General features: G+C 38.1%; 3 protein-coding genes across 15 annotated transcripts in view; 2 read left to right on the top strand and 1 right to left on the bottom strand.

Annotated features, from left to right (window-relative positions):
- The window catches only part of TUT4 (terminal uridylyl transferase 4), a 108,045-nt gene extending 106,305 nt beyond the window's left edge, over positions 1 to 1,740 (top strand). For 4 of the 9 annotated variants that reach the window (XM_033113464.1, XM_033113463.1, XM_033113465.1 and 1 more), the window contains exon 30: positions 1,011 to 1,581. In XM_033113464.1, coding sequence (XP_032969355.1) covers positions 1,011 to 1,231 — 221 coding nt within the window. In that variant the 3' untranslated portion in view covers positions 1,232 to 1,581. Of the gene's footprint in view, positions 1 to 1,006 lie in introns of all 9 variants that reach the window. The other 5 variants (XM_033113467.1, XM_033113466.1, XM_033113468.1 and 2 more) reach the window with 4 other exon arrangements.
- A 2,800-nt stretch (positions 1,741 to 4,540) lies between these two features.
- Positions 4,541 to 20,618, bottom strand: PRPF38A (pre-mRNA processing factor 38A). 2 transcript variants are annotated; one of them, XM_033113459.1, is made up of 10 exons: positions 20,303 to 20,618; positions 17,806 to 17,965; positions 16,006 to 16,127; positions 14,511 to 14,596; positions 10,978 to 11,088; positions 8,080 to 8,192; positions 7,468 to 7,494; positions 7,262 to 7,359; positions 6,736 to 6,784; positions 4,541 to 6,199 (listed from the first exon to the last, which is right to left on the bottom strand). In XM_033113459.1, exons 1-10 carry the CDS (start codon positions 20,430 to 20,432, stop codon positions 6,157 to 6,159), a joined length of 939 nt encoding a protein of 312 aa, XP_032969350.1. In that variant the 5' UTR covers positions 20,433 to 20,618; the 3' UTR covers positions 4,541 to 6,156. The 2 variants fall into 2 exon arrangements, with proteins under 2 accessions (XP_032969350.1, XP_032969352.1); XM_033113461.1 differs by having other exon boundaries at positions 20,218 to 20,339.
- Positions 20,619 to 20,718: 100 nt separating this feature from the next.
- ORC1 (origin recognition complex subunit 1) overlaps positions 20,719 to 23,111 on the top strand; it is a 29,424-nt gene continuing 27,031 nt past the window's right edge. The window contains exon 1 of one of the 4 annotated variants that reach the window (XM_033113206.1): positions 20,719 to 20,839. The gene's annotated coding sequence lies outside the window, so the exon portion shown is untranslated. Of the gene's footprint in view, positions 20,930 to 23,111 lie in introns of all 4 variants that reach the window. The other 3 variants (XM_033113208.1, XM_033113207.1, XM_033113205.1) reach the window with 3 other exon arrangements.

The raw sequence follows: 23,111 nt of genomic DNA, 5'->3' as shown, positions 1-23,111 counted from the left end.
AGCAGGGGGAGGAGTGTTCTTAGCTGAAGGATTAATATATGCAAAATCTCAGAGTTTTGCCTAGCATAGTGAGGAAAAAAGAGAAAAGAAGAGAATATAATGGGACTAGAGGATGAGGTAAATGGGCAAGACGTGTAGGTGATGAGACCAGAGGAGGTATGCTGAGGCCATACTCTGAAGGAGTTGAGACTCAGTTTAGTAAGCAGTCATTATCTAATAGAAGTTTTGAGTTGAGTAGTGAGTGACACGATCAGATTTGTTTATTAAAACTATGACTTGAATGACATTAGAATTCATTATATTCTGTTGGTGCTGATATACCAATAATGGCTTTAATCTAAGTAATGAATATTACAAACCAAGGAGAATGCCAAGGAACTTGTAGCATTTTTTTCTAGCCTACTTGCCTCAAAGCTATCTCAATTTTAGTAGGGAACGTCTGAGACTGGCTGTCAGCTGTTGGTTGACCTAGGAGTTAAAAACACTATGGAGTCAGTTATTATAGTTAAACTTCAGAGTACAAGAAAATAAAGAAATGCACTCAGGAAATGTTGACTGAATGAAATGATATTTTGGGGAAGCCACTGGTATGAGTGTCAGGCTTGATACATTTAGGCCTCCCTAAACTATCCATGTACTGCTGGGGCATCCCTGTATTACAGAGTGGCAGAACCTTGACTATGACTGCTTTCTTTGAGCAAAGAACTAGGGCTGAGGGAAGTTAGTATTAGTCATACAAGTCCTTTTAGAGGGGAAAGTCTGAAGTTCTTTCCTGGTGGCTTTGTTTCCCTTGATTCCTCCCGTCTCTCTTTTGTCTCCTCTCTTCTTTCACATAGCCACATTTCCTTTCCCTCTTCCTTCTCCCTCCCACCAAATGTTTTGACATGCTTCATCACCTCTTTACTATATAAATAGAAAAAAGAGCATAGCTACAAATTAATTCTAAGGGGTTGCCAGATAAATAGGCACAAGCCTTTCAGTTTCCTGTCTGTGTTGTGTCCGACAGACAGATGTGCCACCCGTCGGTGTAGAGAGCGTTGTCCCCACCCACCAAGAGGAAACGTGTCGGAGTAATGCGAGTCCATTTTCTTTCAGCTGGTCTACCGATGTACAGCAACCAGCCAATCCTGCTGTCTCAAGGGTATCCGTACCTCAATGTCAGTTACATTCAGCAGAAAAAGTGACATTTAATGGAAAGCAAAACAAATCAGGTCCTGATTTAAAATTTTAACACGTTTAGATAGCTTATTTAAATTCTAAGACTGTTTTTAAAGACTGTATTATTTGTATATAAATATGAACTATAGTTTTTACTCGTATCACCAAATTGAGTGATACAAATTTCATCTATTTTATTACCCTATTTTTAAGGGAATTTTATGTTTTGTTTAACCTTGATGAATTGTATAAACAGAGAATTTAAAAAATTACATTCTTTATTTTCTATTAGCTGTATTCATACTTTGGTTGCTTCAGACTTTATATATATTGTTCTTAAGAATTAGGAAAGACTTTCATGTGTTTTAAATTTGTCACTTCTATTCTTTACAGAACCTTGTAGTGCCAAAAACTTTTTAAAAGGTAAAAAAAAAAAATAATAAAATAAAACTACAACATGAAGATTCAGAATTTTTTTCTTTTACATTCTTATATGTTGAATATATTCAAACTTGAACAGAAAGTTGCTTTTACCTGTATTTGAAGTAATTCTATTTTAAGTTAATAAATTTTTTTGACAAGTCAGATTTGGTTAATTCATCTTGTTTAGATGATGGAAATATAATGTAACAATTCAGAGATTTGTTTTACTCTCAATGAATAGAATATTCTAACTCTCAGACTTAGTTTTAGAAATCCAAGTCTTTTTCCATCCTTTATTTTACTGGATTTTCACAACACCCATATGAAGTTGATAGAAGCTGATGTTATTTCCATTTTATCATTGAGAAAAACTGCGGTGCAAAACAATAAAGTGAATTCCTAAGATAGCACACACAAACATATTGGAATTAGAATTGAAACAGATCTTTTGAAGAGTTTTTAAACACAGACTGATACTGGATATTCGAGTGGAGGGGAGGTCTTATTTACTGAGGAACTAGTATGTTTCAGACCATCCCTTTTGAATCCTACTTACTACCTGGAAAGCACACTTGCCAGGATGGTGTTTACCAATAATCCATGTAGTCAGTGATTATAATTGGAATTCAAACTTGTGTTATTGGTGGTAGATTCTTTTTTAAGCTGTTTTTGGTACTATACATTGAGATAAAGTCATTTTGTCTAACCCCCTCAATTAAAGAGATTTGCCAGGGATTTTAGGCTACATGATGCTATAGATTTCTTTGGACTACAGAGTAAGTGAAAAGAAATGTTTCATGGACAGTGTCTTATCTTTGTTCTGCTTCCTCAGATACGCATTACTTAAATAGGAGACTACCTGGGCTTTTGCCATGTTTTCCAACATGGAAGATGCTTGAAATCTATTGCAGGAGGTTGAGGGCTTCCCTGCCGTATTTACAGCCCTAAAAAGGTATTTATTGTTAAAACCAGGTATACTTACTGTTAGTTTTTCACATTAAAGCTTCAGTACCCCTCAGAATCCTACTAAGTAAGGTAGTTAGCTCATTTGTTAATGAGATACCTGGCCCAAAGTATACTTTTGTGTGAAAATATGATTCGGAGCATTCAAGATTTTCTCTTGAAGTGTGTTCAAGTATTTCATCTTTCAGGTCTTAATGAACAGGTTGAGGTGTAGAGGGTGTTCATTTTATTCTACTTTTGTATATATTTAAAATTTTCATTAAAAAGAAACAATCTACAAGAACAGACTGCTCCCAGTTCAGCCTTCCTTCCTAAAAGAAAGCACTATACCACCAGACAGAAGGAATTTATGGGGCAATAAACCCCAGTAACCTAGGTTTTACTTATAGGATGGTGTTATATATAGTAATTTTCAGTATCTCACTGATCCCTCCCTCAGCAATTGCCAATGTTTAATAATTGGCAAAACTGTTCCTAGTTGAAAAGTAGAAAACTCTTAGTTTATAATTTATACAGTAGTAGCTCAAAGTTTGCAGACTTTTCATAGAAGTTGTAAACTTAAAAGTTTTTATGAATTCATATTCATCGTAATTGAAAACTGCAACAATTATTCAACTTACGCAGAGAACACACACACATTCGTAATGTTTTGAAATGTTTTGTATGTTTATTAAAGATTATTCAAAAATATGAATATTAATGATGTACTATGTAATTTGTTCAATCCCCTAATATGGACATTTTGCTACTTCCAGTTTTTCAAATACATAAAAAAATATATGTAAAATGATGGGATAAAGCTATTTTTAAAAATTTATTTTTGTTACAGTTGACATTCAATATATTTAGATGTACTAGTGATTAGACATTTATATATCTTATGATCACCATTAAGTCTAGTATCCGACACCATACAGGTATTAAAGTATTGACTATTCCCCATGCTGTATTTTACGTCCCTATGACTATTTTTATAACTTGCAATTTGTACTGCTTAATCCCTCCCACTTCTTTCCCCCCATCCCTAACTACCTCCCCTACCCCCTTATCGGTTTCTTCTCTGTATCTCTAAGTTTATGGTGTTTTTTTTTAGATTCCACATACAGGTGAAATCATACGGTATTTGTCTTTGATGTATTTCACTTAACGTAATATCCTCTAGGTCCATCCATGTTGTTGCAATGGCAAGATTTCATTTTGTTTTATGGCTGACTAGTATTCCATTGTAGATATGTACATCTTTATCCATTCATTTTCTATTGATGGACACTTAGGTTGCTTCCATATATTGGCTATTGTAAATAACGCTGCAATGAACATAGGGGTGTTCAATGAACAAAGTCATTCCTGACAGGTTTGAAGTGATATCTCATTGTGGTTTTGATTTGTATTTCCCTCATGATTGGTGATGTTGAGCATCTCTTTATTTAGTAATATGCACCCAACATTAAAAACTGATACTATATGGGAAAAATCAGAAGACGTTTTGCATAAGGAATAAGAATTCTTTCCTGAAATTTTTTTCAGTACAGAATATGTGTGTACAGAGGTAGTTACAAAGCTATGGTTCCACGGCCTCATCCAGTAGGCTAGCACATAGATGACAGAAATTGCCCTTCAGCAAAGTTGATCCTTAAAGTTCCATCTCCTCTGCAAATCTGTAATTTTCATCAAAACGATCAACAGAGAGATGTTCATCATGCCCCACTCACTGTTATCTCTTTGTACTAATGAGAGAATAGGGATAATATGCTTCCTGCTATAAGTTGGCTGTGCTGCCCCCTTTGGTCCATATTTCACCATATGCCTGAGTAAGTATGATTGGGGAGGTTTATTTGTTATTAAAAATTGGGGTTTTATAAAGCAAGTTTAAATTTTATTTTAAAATTTTTATTTAAACAATGTACTGGATGATGAGTTGGTTGGTCCATAGGTCATTTATCCAAAGACATTTCATCTAGATCACTGGTAAAAAAAAAACTGCTTAGAGTATAACTGATGTAAATATTAGTGCTTATATTTAATTTTTAAAGGCAGTCCTATATACAATTGTATGATAAACCATAATAGCTCTATGGACAACTTTTATTAGCTGAAGTATCACCAGCAGAGGAATCACTGAAGAATATGAAATCTCAAATATGATTCCAAAATGCTTTAATATTGCTGCAAAAATCCTTCAGTTCAATAGCAAGCAATAGAATGTTTATCCTATGACCAGATACGGCTTCCCAAGAAACTGGATCTCCACACAATTCAATTCTGACTGGGACCAGAACTGTCTGAAGTCATTCAAATCACTTTTCCATTTTTAGAGGAGGAAAGGTAAGTACAGGTAAACAGAACTTTTCTAGCAAAGATCCTAGCACTTTCTTATCAACATCCATGGACACTTTTTAGTCCTTATTTTGTTTCTTTGTTCTTAGACTTACTCTTTCCTAATTCTACCTTTCTGAATGCTCGTCTTCCTCTCTCCAGTGTTGCTGTTGCCTATGATTGTTACTGGCTTTTCTTACATATACACAATTTCTGGGCCATCTCATTTATTTCTACATATTGCACAATTACCTAAATATTGTCATTTCAGGGCCAGATCACTATGCTCAACTCCAGTCCCTACTTCCAACTGTCTGAACTTGAGATATACCGTAGCTGTCTCAAATTAAACTTGAAACTGAATGCATCATTTTCACTGCCACCACAACTCTCACTACCTGCCCCTTTGTAGCCTGGTTTCTTCCTGCTGTATTTTCTGGCTTTGTGAATGTTGTCCAGCAGTTCAGGTCAAAACCCTGAATGGTATTAGATACGTTTGATGTTTTTCTCCATCAAACCTTTTCAATCTTACTGCCCTACTGCTACTGATTAGACTTAGATAATGTCAATGCTTGTAGGACAAAAGCTGAATATCTTAACCTGGAATCCAAGACTTGTGTGGAAGAAGAAATACTATACAAGAATGCTACAGAAAATATGTTACGTTTTACTGTTTGTTGAACTGTTCAATGCAACTGGATTAAAAAGGTCCAGAAGAAGCTTTATGTTTGCTTTCTTTTCTTACAAAGCTGCTGCTAACCAGTCAGTTTTCATGTTTATTACCACTTGCTACTGCTGGGGGAAAAAGTTGGTGCTAATACGTTTTAACTTGATTTTTGAATGTAACAGCAACAGCACAAATCTCAGGATTCTCGTAAGTTTCAATCACAGAGCAAACCAAAACCAAACCACAGAAAGATAGGAAATGGTGTGTCAAATTTAATAACAAAAGGATCACTAGGTGGCCACATCTTCTCCTTGTCATTCATATCCTCCACCCCCTCAAATCCTTTTACCCTCATAAATTTGAGTCCAGTCAAGCAAGGTTGGTTGTACAGAGGGGTCAAAAGCTGTCCTTGGGAAGCATTATCCCTTAAACATGGATTAGGATTCAAAAAGAGATACAAATCTCAGCACCTCTTTCATTTTAAAAAAAAAAAGTGGAGAAACTTTTAGGTTAAAAAAAACCCTAAAATATTCTCATAGCTGCCTGGGGAGTAGATCTTAATCTTTCCACATAGACAGATGCCTTCATATCCGAAGGAGGCTGTTGGGACTAAACCCAAACTGAGTCCATTACTCATTCCCTCTCCGACTTTTCTTGTGGCTTTTCTTAGACCTGAAATGGCAACACATACAAATCATTATATTTAACATCTGTTCAAGAAGCTGGGCAAGGACTTTTGAGGAAGACCAGAATATGATGACACTGGTGTTTTTATGTCTCAGAGCAACACAATGAGTCATGCATTGCTATCGAAAATTTACCATTGAGGAAATGACCTCTAAAAGGTTAAGACTGCACCTAGTAGTTTATATAACAGAGATTTCTAATGAAAGCTTATCACATGAAAGTAAATTGTCCTATGTCACTCTGTTAAAAGCTGGGATGCCAGCCCAGGTCTCCTGAGACCAAAAAGCTCATGCCCTTACCACTATCCAAAGCTGCAATCCTAAAAGTAAAAACAACAACAGAATAACACAAACATTCATAATTCTAGTAATTCTCAGGGCAGTAGGCCAATTTTGTCTTGTAATGAATTCCTAAATATCCCCAACTGAGAAAAAATTTAAAGTCCAATTTAGTTGTTATTGGGATTGTAATTTCTGAATAAAGAGTAAAATTCTTAAGTCAAAACAGAGGTTAATCCATACCTTTCAGGAGACTTCGAGTGGCTCCTGTGTCTGTGACTACGGTGATGACCTGGGAAAGAAGAGTCCATTGGATGAATGAGATTCTACCCTCCTCCACTCTCATTTTCACCTCCCCTAATGGAAGGAATTCCATTGGCTTAATATTATTTTGGCCTGTGCTATGGATACCTCTGGTTGGTAGCACCTCTCCAAACTGGGATGTGTGTGTGTGTGGTAAGGAGAGGAGAACTGAACCCATTTTATATGCACTCAGGGCTTTATGGCTAATTACTACACAAACATCACATTGGGTATTTACCACTACTCTGTTAGGACTTATTCCTATAATTTCAGATAAAGAAAAAGTGAACGCTAATCCTATCAGCAAAGCTTATAAATGACAGTCAAGATGTGAACTCTTAATTTTCAAATTTAAGTCCATTTCCTTTTCTTCTAAGGAATAACACAGGCACTCCTGTACTTCAGGTTAACTGCCCCTATTACATTTTTTTAAGACAACCAATAGCAAAAGGCCCAAATGCTGTACCTGGGGACTTGGAGCGGGATCTGTGCCGTCTATCTCGGGACCTGCTGCGGTGCCGTCTTGGACTCTTGCTCCGATGCCTTTCTCGGCGAGGGGAGGGGCTGTAGAAATGAATGGTCAGACTCCCATCTCTCTTTGACAATATACTCACAAAAAGGCACCCCCATCCCCAAATCCCTGTCCTTCATTACAAAGCACTGAAGGCTTACCTCCTCCTTTTTGGAGACCGACTCCGCCTATGTGGAAAGAAGAGGAGAGCTTTAGTAGGTGTACTAGGTGTTGTAGATTGCAAAAACAGCCCAGTCCTTCACCCATCTCAGTTATCCATGTCCTTTGTCATGTAACGTTTTAGAACCCTCCCAAGTCTAGGACTGGCCATATGCCCTGCTTTGGCCAATGGGATATTTAAAGCTGTGATAATAAGCAGATAGTGGAAAGCTACTTGCTGATTGGACTTGTTTACCCTTGAATTCTGCTATTGCCATGAGAAATACCTAACTTAGCCTAGAATGAGACAAACGTGGAGAAGAGATGAGTTGTCCCAGTACCCTGTACTGGCCAACACTGCGAAACAGGTAGGTGAACATAACATCCTCAAAAAACTGCCTACCCAAGCCCAGTTTATATCACTGCAGACTTGTGAACTTAAAAAGAGATGGTTATTGTTTACAACTAAGGTTTTGTGGGTGTTTTTTCAGTAACTAATATACTGGGCAAGCAAACATTCTCCACAGACTTCCAGTTTTCTTTCCCCGAAGTCCAAACTTCTACACTACAGTGTTTACAGTCTCCCTGGAAGAGGCGAATGACTAGGACCTTACCTTCTGGGAGAACGGCTCCTACTCCTCCTGTAGCGCAGTGTGGGAGAGCGACGCGGCTTGTCCAAGTCTCGGTAGCTTCTCCGTCGGTGATCAGGTGATGGTACTCTCTCCAACTGGAAACAAGATGAGTCAGTGAGGAGCACAGGCTTATACGAACCATCCAGAACACTGCTTACACTCCCCATTCTATCCCAAATTCTCCCTTCAAGGGACTTATAAACCTGTAGCAACAAGCACTGACAGTGCTTAAGTTGTGTTATCTAAACACCATTATCTCAGTAAATGGAAACAAGGACTCTTTGGAAAATGGCTAATACCAGGTCAGGGGCAGAAACTAACATGATTAGATTGTATTGTCATATTAGAAAGCAAGGAGGCGGAGAATACTATGTATCAAAAAAGTCTCATGACTCAAGTTGAGGGGTCCCCACAGGCTAAAGATGGGATAATCTTAAGTATCAAGCACAATAATGGTTCAAAGCACATCAAATCTATGAGTTCACAATGTTACCAAGAACAAAAGAGCACTCATCACCTTGGGAGGAGGAGACAATGGAATCTATTCCTTTTAAAAACTGAGAAAGGGAAATATTTGTGTTGCCTTTCCTATAGGTTATACCTATGAAAACTAAATGTTAATTTGGACGGTTTCTCTTTATAGCAGTGTTACAGAAAACAAATGATGAAGAAATAAAGAATTAGTGTGTCACCATTTTACAATCCCTGACAGATCCAGGAACAGATCATCAGTAGCACAAAGACAGCCAGACTTTGGTTCATCCTGGGGGAAGGATACACCACTACCTATGAAGCAGTGCTACTCCACTTCAAAGGGGTTAAAACACCCAAATCCAGTTAGCCTCTAGATCTAAGAACTGGTTTAAAGGAATACAAGGGACAAATGAACATGTTAAGTCACATAACGGACACAATAAAAAATACAGATTGTGAAAATCTGTACAGAATAACCTGATATATACTGTGTTTCCCCAAAAATAAGACCTAGCCGGACCATCAACTCTAATGCGTCTTTTGGAGCAAAAATTAATATAAGACCCTGTCTTATTTTACTATAAACCGGGTATAATATAATTAACATAATATGATATTAATTTTTGCTCCTAAAGACACATTAGAGCTGATGGTCTGGCTAGGTCTTATTTTCGGGGAAACGGTAATACATAAAAACTGCAAGAGAAAAAACAATGAAGGAAACTTGAGAGACTACAAGACACTTAAGGAACATAAAAACCAATTACAATTTATGGACATTTTCTGAATACTAACTGAAACTTAAAAATACAGGACAGTTTGGGAAATGTGAATACTGAATTTTTTTTTTATTTTATTTTATTAGGGAATATTGGGGAACTGTGTGTTTCTTCAGGGCCCATCAGCTCCAAGTCATTGTCCTTCAATCTAGTTGTGGAGGGCGCACCTCAGCTCCAAGTTCAGTCGCCATTTTCAATCTTTAGTTGCAGGGGGTGCAGCCCATCATCCCATGTGGGAATTGAACCGGCAACCTTGTTGTTGAGAGCTTGTGTTCTAACCAACTGAGCCATCTGGCTGTCCCAATACTGAATATTTTTTGATGATATTAAGGAATTATTGTTGATTTGGGGGAGGGGGGTTGATGATGGTATCATGGTTAAAAAGGGAGCCCTTGTCTTCTGAAATATTGTGGATGAAATAGATGATGACTATGATCTGCTTCAAGATAACTGGTGGGGGCAATTGGGTAGACAGAGATGTAGAAGAAACACAATGGCTGAGTTGGTCATTATTAAAGTAAGTTGATGGGTAAATTGAGGCACATTCTCTCCACTTTGGAATGCAGCTAAAATTTTCCATTTAAAAAATGCCTCTTTTGTTTCACTCACCACAGAAGAGCACCTGAGCTTTTGCATGGCTTTGAATTCATGAATGATTGTGCTTCTTTCTGTGCTTACTTCAAAGGAAGCCTCATGGCTCCAAGCTACACTTCCATTTGTATTGTCTCAGTATTCAGAAGCAAGCATTTATTGTATTTCCCTCTAGCCTTTTTCTATACATATACTGTTACTTTAATTTTAATGACAAATGTTTTAGGTCCTTTTTTAACTTACCGTAAGCATTTCCCCATTATCGTATACTTTTCCTAATAGTTTTAATGGCTGCCTAATAGTTTACCGGACTGCTCCCTGACAGCTTGACTGTTTTCAACTTTTCAGCATCATAACTAATAGTGAAAGAACATGACCATGCAGCAGGCACTGTTTCTTTTCTAAATCAGGGTTGGTCTTTAGGATAGGTTCAATTATAAACAGTATTATTTTTGTCCCAAGTATTTATTTTAATAGCTACCATTTTATTACACAATTATAATGTCCCAATATATACTAAGGGCTTTTTGTGTATCATCTCATTTAATGCTCAGAAGTCCTAAAAGAAAGGTATTATCCTTGCTTTGAAAAGAAAACTGAAATTAGGTAATACGTACAAAATACCACTATATATACCGGGGGTGCCAAAAAATGTATACAAGTGGACACTCTGGTCAGCGTTGCTCGAGCAGTACTTCACCGTAATCAGAAGTGTCTAGACGCTGACGGTAACCACTTTGAGCACCTTTTGTAATTGCAGAAGTCAAACGTGATTTGTATTCATCTTTCTTATCGGTATATATTGAGTATAACAATTTTAATAGTTTTCCTTTCTTGAAATGTGTATACATTTTTTTGGCACCCTCTGTACAGAACTGAGATATGAGTCAAGGCCTATTTAACTCTAAAGCCCATATTTTTATTGACTATATATGTATTTTTTTTGGTTAAAGAAAGTTTAAAATTGAAAACAAAAAAGGACCATTCCCATCTCTGATAACTGTCCCTCCAACCCCTAAGCCCTCTGGTACCTGACCTTCTCATCCTCCTCTTCCTCCTCTTCACTAGACTCCACGTCATCCATGTCTTCTTCCAGAGCGCTAACCCGAGGCTCCAGCTGCTCAGCTTCCTCTAGCACATACCGTTTCTATAAAGAACACAATGAGATTAGGGGACCTCCCTCTGTCCTGAAGCCCCAACAGTGGGCTTCTGGGATTAACAGAAAAACTATGGAGCAACAGCTGAGGCAATTTCATTTCAAAGACATCTAGACAGTTCAAGATTTTCCTAAGGAAAATACCTGGAATAATCTATAGACTCCTTTAGGTTCCCCTGTAAACAAATAAATACAAAGCTGAAGGGAACATCTTTATTTTCTGTTGGCTCTATTCCCTGTGATGTATATTCTAAGGTCAATGGGATATCAATCAGTATAGGTGTAGCCTTGAATGAAAAAATGTGGGCTTCATTTACAAAGGCCTTAAGTTCACAGCTGAGACTGTTGGCTGGTAGTTCCTCCAGGAGAGGCTCAGACCAGAATCTACCAAGAGACCCATTGAGGCTCTGCCCAGTTTAGGGGCTGAAGAGTGCCTTGGGTCCTGCTTTAGAGTAGCACCAATTCTCTACTAGTCCCAAGATTTAGGGAGCTGTCTAGAGTCATGCATTTTTAACAAGGCCCAGGAAATAATTCATCTCCTGGTTCCATTTTGTTGTGAGATGTGGCTTACTAGTGCTTATCAAGTGATTAAGAAGCTGAAAAGCAAAGGTGAGTTCAAAATTGTCAAATGGACTGGCTGTGTTATAATATCCCTTACCATTTTCTTATGCCAAGGACATAAAGAATGTGGGATAGCCCGAGAATAAACAGTAACACTGGTATGCTACTTAGCTCTTACTCATCCCTAACAAAATTCTGTAAAAGTTGGAAGAAATGAGACAAAGATGCCACTCAGTGAAGTCAATCCTCTGAAAAAAGGCTTTCCTATCACAGGACCACAGTTTGGTATCTAGGACTGCAGCAGAATTGCATCCAGAATCCCTAATGTTTGCCATACTCAGAAGTGACTAAAGTCCATACAGTAATTCATAGTATTTGTGTTTGATGAAATTAGAATTAATTCAATGGCACTTCCTTGCCAATGTCAGGGCACACGAAAAGTTAAACTGATAACCTATGGGTTGCTTAATACAGAATCAGAGCAGAAAGTAGTCTTCAGGGTCACTTCATCGAGGACATGTAGAGGCCCACGCCAGAACACACCTCACGGTGATATAATCAGAATTCAATTTCTCTCTTCTCAGTGAGGAGTGTTTTTCGTCTTCTGGACTCCATGCAGACCCCCTCATTTACCCTGGTGGCTTGCTTAGAGCTGACTAGGGTTTGGAATCCTTATACACAATGTGACTGCACTTCAAAGTATTCCATTTCTTACAGTATTTCTAAAATAAATAACTAAAGATAATATTTATAATAGCAGCTAATGTAACCCACAATCAGTTAGTGTGAGAATTGGACTCTGAAAGCAAGTTTTCAGGTTTGAAATCTCATTCTCTTCACTACAGTAGCCAAAATGGAACAGGAGAGATATACCACACTCATTTTCAGGATTTTTATTTTATAGGATTTCCTGTAACTAGGTCACTGTGGAGGAAGAGTTGGTTCATTGCATTTAAGTGCGAGTCTTCATCTACCAACTGCTTTCATCCAGCCGGTTTCCTGCACTGAGCAAATTTCTCTCACTTACCAAGTATCTGCAATCCATTCTATTCCCTACTTTGAAGTTTTTCAGATCTCTTTGAGCTGTTTTTCATTGAGGTGAAATTCATGTAACATTCAATTAACTATTTTTAAAGTGTATGATTCAGTGGTTTTTAGTATATTCATAATGCTATACAACCACCACCTCTCACACCACCCATACACATACATACATATACACACACACACAGTTTTATTTCTGGTTTTTATTTTGTTCCACTGATCCCTTTGTATGTCCTCATGCCAGTACAACACTGTCTTGTTTACCATACCAGGTCTTGGAATCATGTAGTATTTGTCCTACTTTTTTCTTTTTCAAAGTTGTTTTGGCTATTCTAGGTCCTTTTGCTAATAGTCCTTTGGCTATTCTAGGTCCTTTAAATTCATATAAATTTTAGGATCAGCTTGTCAAGTTCTACCAAAGCCTACTGGGATTTTGATTGGAATTGAAACTATAGATTCATTTGGGAGAATTGACAACAAAACAATTGTAAATCATGGCATAAGATATACCATAGACATATTTCTCCCTTTATTTAAATCTTCTTTAATTTCTCTAAGTTGAGGTTTTGTAGTTTTGCACATCTTTTGATAAAATTATCCTTAATTATTTTATATTTTTGTAAGTACCTCTTAAATAAAAATTTTAATTCCAATTGTTCATTGCTAGTGTACAGAAATATAACTGATTTTTATAGATTGACTTTGTATCCCACAATTCTGCATAAACAGATAAATGGATAAAGAGAATGTATTGTATTAATTCCAAAATGCAAATTAATCTATCAGGACAGACAGCATATCAGTGGTTGCTTAGGGGTGAGGGAGAGAAGTGGGAAGGAGGGATTACATAAAAGAAGGAAACTTTCTGGGGTGATGGATTGTGATGATAGTTTCAAGGGTGTAGACATATGTCAAAACTTACCAAACTGTACACTTTAAATATATGTAGTTTATTCTGTGTCAATTATACCTTAATAAAGCCATTTAAAGAAAAAAAGCCTTTGTTCAAATGAAATCTCACTTTCAAGCTTAATATGTAACTTAGAGAAAAAAGGAGATGCCTTGGTTGGGATATATGGGGGTATCTCCTCTTATTCCTCTCAGTAGCCTTATAATACTCCCACAGGACAGTTTAAAGACTACTGAGGTAGTCTAATTTTCCCATTTTATAGATGGGAAAATAAGACCAGGTCTCACAGCTAGTAAGCTGTAATAACCCAGAAACTTAGGTGTCCTAGTTCCCTGTTCAGTCATCTCTCCACTTCCTTTTTAGAAATTTCCACTTATCTCTCCACGTTCTCTATCCCTTTAGGCTACCTATTATATTTATTTTGCTTTTATATTTTCAACAATAGTTTTAAAATTATACTCTAAAACCTGTTCGTGAAAGGTGCTTCATGGAAATCATTTATCTCTAGGGAAGGGAGGCAGGATGAGTACAGTGATATTTTAGGGGTTAAGATCTCAGTCTCCCACTCCTGACCCTCCTTTTATCAGTTTTATATCCTGAATTTTTATATGAAGATCAATACGCAAAAAGCTGCCCACGAAGTTTAAAAGCCTACCCTAGCTATAATCTCCTTGATATAACATTTTAAAGATTTCTTGTGTTATTTAATTATTCACTTTTAAAGCCCTACCCTTCGAATTATCTGCTTTCCTCTCACTCCCAATCCTTTTTCATAGACATGAAGACTCCTTATTAAGAAGATCCCTGGAATCCATCAGTTTCAATGGTTTATTGTGCATGTATTTGCCTGTTTTGGAGGGGAGAAGGGTGACCCAGTTATAAGACCTTTATCTCTTACCTGTAGCCGGGGCAGAATGATATCACATACTCGCTCACTGTGCAGTAGTTCATCAATGAACTCATCTACATGCATCAGTTCAAACTCTGAAAGAAAAATCATAAGCTCAAGCAACTTGGAAATACATTGAGATAGCCAAAATGTAAAAGAATTGTAAGACGCTATGTGTAAAATAGCTAACAAGGTACTTAGTATAAAAAGTGTGAATTCTCTGCAACGTCCCTTTCCCTGCACATTCACTAGTAGAGCTATTGCAGTGTGGCAATCACACAGAAGGGACTTCTGTCAAACCTGGGCTCAAAGTACAGCCCTTCATAGCCTGTCATCACCATCTATCTTCATTCATTCAACTCACCTTTACTGAGACCATCTATGTGCCGGGCCTCTTTTAGGAGCTGGGGATAAAGAGGTAAGGGGAAGCTTTCCCAATTAGCAGGAGAGACAAACACAAAGTAAGGACAAACAGTAGTGAATTATATAGGGGTGATGTTCTTGAATAGATTATATAACTAATTTCTCATGTGAACACACCATGTTTCTGAAAGTAGAAATGAATCTTATATGGTAAATGGAGCAATTTCAGAATTTCTACAGTAAACATTACCTTAGTTCAGTAGTTCTCAACCAGGGGTGTTTTGCCCCTGAACTTGGTGAGGTGGGGGGTGTGCTACTGGCATCTGGTGAGGGGAGGCCAGGAATGCTGTTAAATATCCTACAATGCACAGGACAGCTCCCTACAACAAAGAATTATCTAGCCAAAATTGTCAATAGGTTGAGAAACCCTTTCTTAACATAATATGATCATAAATCTGTAATTCCATGATGGCCATGACCATGTCCATCTGTTCACCATGTTATTTAGAGTACACGGCAGAGTACCTGGCAGATGTTGGAATGAGTAAATCAACAAAAGTGGAAAGTATAATACCAAATTCTTAACTTTCAAACTGCTTAATGATACATGTAGAGGGGAAATGTTACTTTTGGGACACTGAGTGAGAAAAGGTTTTGATTGCATAATCCCAAATCCCACTTTACCACTAAAAGTGTCTCTTTGAAAAGGTCTGGAGCTGCCCCTCTTGGATATACTTGTTTTTCAGTGGGACTCCTACATAAGTATGAGTAAGTACACTTAGTCTGTCTACTGCAGTGTGAAGTGGAGAGGACAGTAGAAAGAACTCTGAAGATGTAACATATGAAAAACTAACTCTGGGAGACTTGGAGAAGGCTTTTATGAAGATGGTCATTCCAGAGTTAGACCTTATGGGATGGAGCACATGATACAAGGCAGGGATTAACATACAATGCAGTTGGAAAGGTGAGCAGACAGCTTAGGCTGGGGAAGGTCCTAGGAAGCTAGTAGTCTAATGGAATACTCCCCACAGGGAGATGAAGGGGAGCACTCGCAATGCATGTGACAATGTGAGGGGAGAGACACTGGTGAAATAGAAATTGGCTCAGGAATGAAGATCCAGTCACATGGCACCATACTCACCCCCATTGCGGTTCTGGCTCTTGATTTTTCTATAGTCATTGTACAGAGGCTCCAAGTACTTGTAGCAATCAATTGCAGTGCCTGTCAGCCTCATGTAAAGTGCTCCCAACATGCGGACATACCTGATCAAAAAATCAAAGTGAAACAGATTCTAAAAAGTTCTAAAAGTTCATCCTAAAAAGTTCCTGAGTTTTACAACTAGATTTTCTAATCATAGTAGTGGATAAACAAGTTTTTTCTTCTCTTTGACAGATGAGAAAGCTGCAATTTTAGAGGCAGCATGGGACAGTAGAAAGAGCTAAAGTATGGAGACCTGGGTTCAAGTTCCCATTCTATCACTTACTGGTTGTAGGAACTTGGGACGTGTTGTTCAACTTTCAGTCTATTACATCATCTATAAAACTACGATAGAACCTACTTAACTCCACATGATTATTTTAAGAATCAAATGAGATACTGAATTTAACAGAAAGTATAAGATATATTTACTAACAATATGAGAATTAATACACATAGAAATGACTATATAAATTGTTGCTAGGCGGCAGAATGCTGCTTCTGGGGGAAAAAAAAGTCAAAGTCACCTGGGTTCAAATGCTGATTCCATTATTTACTTTGTAACACTGGGCGAGTTACTTGCTTTCTCAATCCTTGTAAAATAGAGATGGTAGCATCTAATTTGCTGGCTTGGAGTAGTAAGTAAGAATGTGTGTAAAGTGCTAAGCAGAGCATATAGCACATAGTAAATGCTTACTAAAAGTTAGCTATTTTCTAGCTGTTAAGAGTTTTGTAAGATTATGGACTCTGAATCCATTTTTGCCACTTACTAGCTGTTTGACCTTGGGGAAATTACTTAATCTCTTCATGTCTAATTTTCCTCCCTTGTAAATGGGGATAATTTTACAGCATTATTGTGAAGGTTAAATAAATTATTATATGTCAATCCCTTAGAATAGAGACTGACACATACTGTGTTTCCCCCAAAATAAGACCTAGCCAGACAGTCAGCTCTAATGCGTCTTTTAGAACAAAAATTAATATAAGACCCCTTGTTTTACTATAAGACCGGGTCTTATATAATATTATACAAGACGCGGTCTTATATAATATATAGATAATTAATATATATGTTATATTTAATATATAATATACAATATATAATATACAATAATTTTGTTCTAAAAGACACATTAGAGCTAACTGTCCAGTTAGATCTAATTTTCAGAGAAACGCGTTAGTAAACTACTATTATGTCTGTTTCTTATACTTGTCTGTGAACTCCTTGAGAATGGATAGTTAAAATAAGAGCAGCTCACAATTTTGGTGTGTTTACTATGCAGCATACACTGTGTTGTGAGATTTATAGCACTATTCTTTTTAACCTTCACATCATTCCTAACTTGATATTACTGTCTCTATTTTACAGGAATAAGAAAATAAAGCTTAGAAAATTAAGTAACTTCTCTAAGGTCATAGTTAGTAAGTAATAGAGTATGGACATGAACCTATATCTAACACCAAAAATTTCCCTCTTACCTACCACTATGTTGTTTTCTTCACCCTTGAGCATCCAGTGACTGAAATATTTTTTGTGGGGGAAAAGTTACCAAGACTGAGAAAGTAAAGATGATCAATACAATCAAAATAGACAAAATACAAATTCAAGAGTTCAACAGCAAAATCCTAGAGTGGAACTCTCTATGCAAATGAGATTCAATGTTATCACTCCTCTTAACCAAAGCCAAATTCAGGACTAGTGAAATTGAAGCTTTTGTATTAGCCAGTCAACATTTCACTCACTTGAAGTCTTCATTTTTTATAAACTCAACAATAATATCCTTCTCCGGTTGAATCTGAAGCATCTTCAAGGTCAAACACAGAAAGGGAGTTGGTTTTATGTTGCCACCATAGACGCCTCCCACAAACCTTAACTCCATGGCTTTATCGACTACAAGTTCAGCTAAAAAAGACAAACAAACAAAAAAAACAAATAGAGTGGCATCTCAGATATACTAGGGCTAAGATTTCCCCAGTTTGAAGTGGAGAGAAGTTAGTTCAAGGTTTGGTGCTGTGAATACTCATCAACAGTTTACTATTAGGAGAACAAGTGTGTATTAATAGTAATAATAATAAATGCAGATGATCATGCATTGTGGAGTACTCTGAGTACCTGCCATGTACTCTGCTAAACATTTCATGTTATCTCATTTAATCTTCACAATAAGCCATGAAGTAAATTACAGCACTGTCCCTGTTTTCAGCTAAGGATAATGAGGGCTAAGAAAGGTTAAGTGACTTGCTCAAGGTCCACAGCCAAAAAGCAGCAAGTCCTGGATTTAAATCTAAGCAGTCTAACTTCAGAGTCCACACTTGTCACCATCATGTAGGGGAAAAACTGCCAAATTAGGAATTAGAAGTGTCAACATAAGAACGTCCAAAGCTGCAGAGAATTTTTGTTTAAGAGTTTATTTGAGCCAAACTGATATGCTGGGAAGCAAAAAAAATCTCAACTGCTCTGGAGAATGAGTTTCACATTTCTTTTTATACATTTAGAACTAAGGAAGTGTGGGAGAAAGCAAGGTGGGGGAATCTCTATGATTGGATTACAGAATAGTTAACAAGATTATGTGCTCCCAAAAAGAGGATTACTCTGACATTTCAAAGCTGTGTTAACCTAGATGCCAACCATAGACAGGGCTTGCTTCAGGCAAAGATAAACCTTTTACTAAAGAAGTTACAATCCTGGGGCATGACTACACACAATGAACTGCCCAGTTAAGAATTTATGATCAGAGCATCCTGTGGAGTTACTAACATGTCAAATCGACTGCAAAGCTACTTTTTCAGTTCAAAAAAAGAAACAATAACAACTCAATAGCTACATAACCTTAAGCAAACCTCATCTACAGAATGGGAATAATAACCTTTCAATGTTGTTGTCAAAATCAACACTAGCTATGTGAAATGAACTAGGGCAAGTCATTTCACCTCTCTTTGGGCCTGTCAGTTCAAATTTAAATAATAAAGGTACAAAGTTTAAGAGCTATAGTGAGAATCAAAGAAGACAATTCAAATAAATGCTAATGCTTACATGACAAACAGCAAATAATAAATGTTAGCTACCATTAATGGGAAATCTTTTTATATACTAGACGTCAAATTAGGATAAATTCTGTATTAATTCATTCAACATTACAGTTGACAGCTTATAGCTGGGTGTTAAGTACTAGAGATACAGATAGAGGGATAAAAAAGAGGGACACAATTATTACTCTTAAAGAGTTTACAGTCTGGCAAGGCAGAAAGCATCGAAAAAGTAACTGAAAGTGTGATGAGTTGAAAGAAGACACAGAATGCAATGAAAATATACCACAAGAGAATACAATCTAGTGTTGGAGGCAAAAGTCCTGAGTTCAGTTTTGGACATATTGAGTTGGCACGTCTTGGAATTAGATTTAGATCTCAGGGAAAGATCTGTGTTGGAGAGATGAATTTGAAGGCATCTACATGTACAGGATGTAACTATGTTATGGAGATCATCCAAGGAAAGAACTATGGAACGAGAAACTGTGCTTCATCCATGGAATCCTAGCTCGTGGTGGTGGCAGCAACAGTAACAGTACATACCGTATTTAACACTGGTAAAAAAAAAAAACTAGCACCACCATTACCATTGATCACTGACTACTTTTTATCAATATATACCTGTAATCATACCAAACACTTTTTATACATTATTGCATTTAATTATTAGAACCACCATTTAATTATTGAGGGAGCGGGAGGCGGGGGTAGGTATTATTATACTCGTTTCACAGTCAAGGAAGCCACGGCTCACTGGAGTAACAGAGCTACTAAAAAGAGGAGCCAGAATTCCAACAAAGATGAAAAGACTACCTGGCAGGCTTCTCTGAAGAACTGGTATTATATTAGGACCCGAACATGGAAATACTGCAGATGGTCCAAGTTTAGGGATAGTAAGATCATGGATTTGGTTCTGGTCACGTTGACTTTCGTTTAATGCCTTCCCGGGTTTCCGAACTTAACACTGGAACCCACCAAGTTATCATTAAACATGAAATGATTCAAAGAACACAACCGAGACACCTTTCGGAATAAGGCCCTATTATCTGTGTACCCAAAGCCCAACACAAGTCTAGGCACATAGTAGGCGCTCAGGAATCTGAATGACAAATTCCCCCCCAGTCTCACCCTCAGGGGGTCAGTCCCGTCGGCGCCCAAACAGGAGAACTGTGCCACAAAGCGGCCGATGGGGAGTCAGTGCGCTTCCACTCACCGGTAAGCCCAAAGCACTCCTCTTTCCAGTACTTGGACTCATAGATTCGCGTCCGAATGATCTTCTCCACCAGATATTGAGGGTTGGTGCCGTGGATGCTGTGCGCATCCTTTACTGTGCGGTTCGCCATTTTAGAACGCCTCCAGTTCTATTTCCGTCGGGTCCTTTAGTACGTCACATCTACGTTAAAAAAAAATCAGAACTGGAGAAAGGCGGAAGAACTCTCATTTTAAAAGCTTAGGCGACCATCTTGAGACCGGAAATGCTGCAGCGTAAGGAACTTTCTTCCGCAAACGGCGTCGCTGATGGTATCAATGATGGACGCTGCACGTTGACGTACGTACGTCATGCATACTCTATTAGGTGGGCGGGACGGGAGGGCTGGCTGGTGACGGAACGTGGAGACAGCCTGAGGGCGGGGCCACGACGTTTGGCGCGAAATTTTATTCTCTCCACCTTCTTTCCATTCCTAGCAAGGAGCCGGCTTCTGCTCCGGCGTGCGGCTCGGTGGCTGCAAGAGGAGTCCATCTGGAGCAGGTGAGAATTGCTGCAGCTCCACGAGCTCCTGAAGCGGAGACTGTGGGAAGTGGAGGGCTTGCGCCTAGCTTCAGGAAGTTTCGGCGCCCGGTGAGTGTGGCGTCCGGCCGGCTGGAGGGGAACCTGAGCCGCGGGAACTGAGGAAGTTGTCCTTTGTAGACTCAGTCATTGATTCATCCAGCAGATATTTACTAAGCCACCGTTAAGTGCCAGGCACTGTTCTAAGCCCATTAGGAGCGTTCCTTTCCCACATCCCGAATGTTGAAAGTCTTCTCGCTACACCAGGGACTGCAAGTTTTTCAGTGGGGTAGCCGGAAGCCAACAGCATGGAAGCATGAGCATTGCCACCTTCAGCGTCCTGAGACTCTCAGTAATGATCTTAATCATCCCTTCTATCTGCATTGCCCTTGTGAAGCATCGCATCTGTTCCTCCTTTGAGTCGTAGTGTAGCAAGCACCACCGAGAAGTCGGAGCTGTAGAAGTTATTACCCCATTTTACGGATGTAGCAATTGCTCCTGGAGACAGATCAGGTCTAGGTCGCTTTTTGTGGCTGAGCGGTTTGGGCTCCTACCCAGGTCTTTTTCCAGTTGAGCTGCTCTTAACTGCTGGTCACTCATCCACTCCACCTTTCCAGGAGAGAACTCTAATGACGCCTTTTCTACTTTCTAACCCTAGAATGCCAAGGCTTTCTGTTTTGACAGTTGGAAAAAGCACTGGGTTTAGGCATAAGATGCAAGATTCTTATCCTGGTGCGCCATCTGTAAACCTGCAATAATTAAATATGTTAGTTTTTTATTTTAATAGTCTGTAAAAATGGGTACTGGGTGCTTGTGGACTTTAGAAGGTTTATGAATCCCCTGAAATGAATGCAAAATTTTTGTGTGAATTATATGTGAGTTTAATAACATTCATCAAATTAGTAAAATAAAAAGAACCTACTGCCTCTTCCAAATAGAGCAAGGGATTAAGGAAGTGGGAGTGAATTTACCATTTTGCATTTTTTTACTTAATCCCCAGTAATCCTAGAGCAGAGTTTGGCACACAGCGGGAGGTTAATAAATATTGGTTGAATAAAAGGAAGTTTCTGTTATTATCTCACTTTATGGGTAAGGAAATGGAGACCCATTTGTTCCCTCAGTCAGTGTCTGGAAAGCCTGAATTATTATAATAAGCACACCAGAAGCAAGTTCTCTCAGGCATATATTTAACATTATATACTGTAACATAAGATGAAGTGGTTAAGAGCAGTCATTGGAATCTGGTTGCTCAGGGGTTGAATTAAGACTGTGCCATCCTGTATAACATTGGGACAAGTTATCATCTTGAAGTTGATAATGGCATCTACCTTTCATTCAGCAAATATTTATTATTGAGTGCCAATGTGCACTTAGTACTAAGTACTAGCATTGTTCTAGGATTATTGTGAGGATTAAATGAGATAAATTTAGCAAGAGTTTTGGCTCAATAAACATCTGCTATCATTATTTTTACTGCAACTCCCTTACCTGTTTTTCTTGGGTGTGACCCCTGGGCTGGGTAGTATGTGTGTTCCAGATATCTGGTATCTGCAATCCTGAGAGCCTGTAGTGGGTATCTCCTGGAAGCCAAAGCCTTTGCTAGGCCAAATCAGGTCTGTCTTCCCACCCCACTCATCACGCCTCTTGGGGACTATTTCTGCTGATGGTGGATGGGATGAAATGCTGGGTGGAGGGTAAGAAAGTGAAAAACAATACAAAGAGGCCTGACATCTACTATGATTTCCATATGCTGCCGCTTCAGAAGGACTCCTGATTAATTTTTTGAACTTTAACATACATACAGAAAAGTACACAAATCAGAAATGTGTAGCTCAATGCATTTTTTAATTGTTTAAATTTTTTACTTTATAATCTCTGAGCTAATCTGCCAGTTTTAGAAATAGCATGTCAGTGAGTTTTCTTAAAAAGAACATACCTATGTAACTACCATCTAGTTCAAGAAATAACATGACCAGCATCTCAAATGCACCCCGCGTCCCCAACTGTGCACCTTTTCAGTTACCTTGGTTACCTTCTATTCTCACTGCTAACACCAGAGTTTACTTCTACCTCTTTTTGAACTTTATATAAATGGAGTCAATATAGTGTGTATTCTTTTGCTGATTTTTTAGCTCATTGTTATTTTGTGAGATTTTCCCCATTTTGTGTGCAGTTGTAGCTGGTTTAATTTCATTGCTTTATAATGCTGCTATGACCATTCTGGCTCATGTTTTTTGATGATGTGTTTTTTTGT

Source organism: Rhinolophus ferrumequinum, chromosome 9 (genome assembly GCF_004115265.2).
Source record: "Rhinolophus ferrumequinum isolate MPI-CBG mRhiFer1 chromosome 9, mRhiFer1_v1.p, whole genome shotgun sequence".
Lineage (NCBI taxonomy): Eukaryota > Metazoa > Chordata > Mammalia > Chiroptera > Rhinolophidae > Rhinolophus > Rhinolophus ferrumequinum.
The sequence above is the reverse complement of the archived record's forward strand: the minus strand, read 5'-3'. Positions and strand labels throughout refer to the sequence as shown.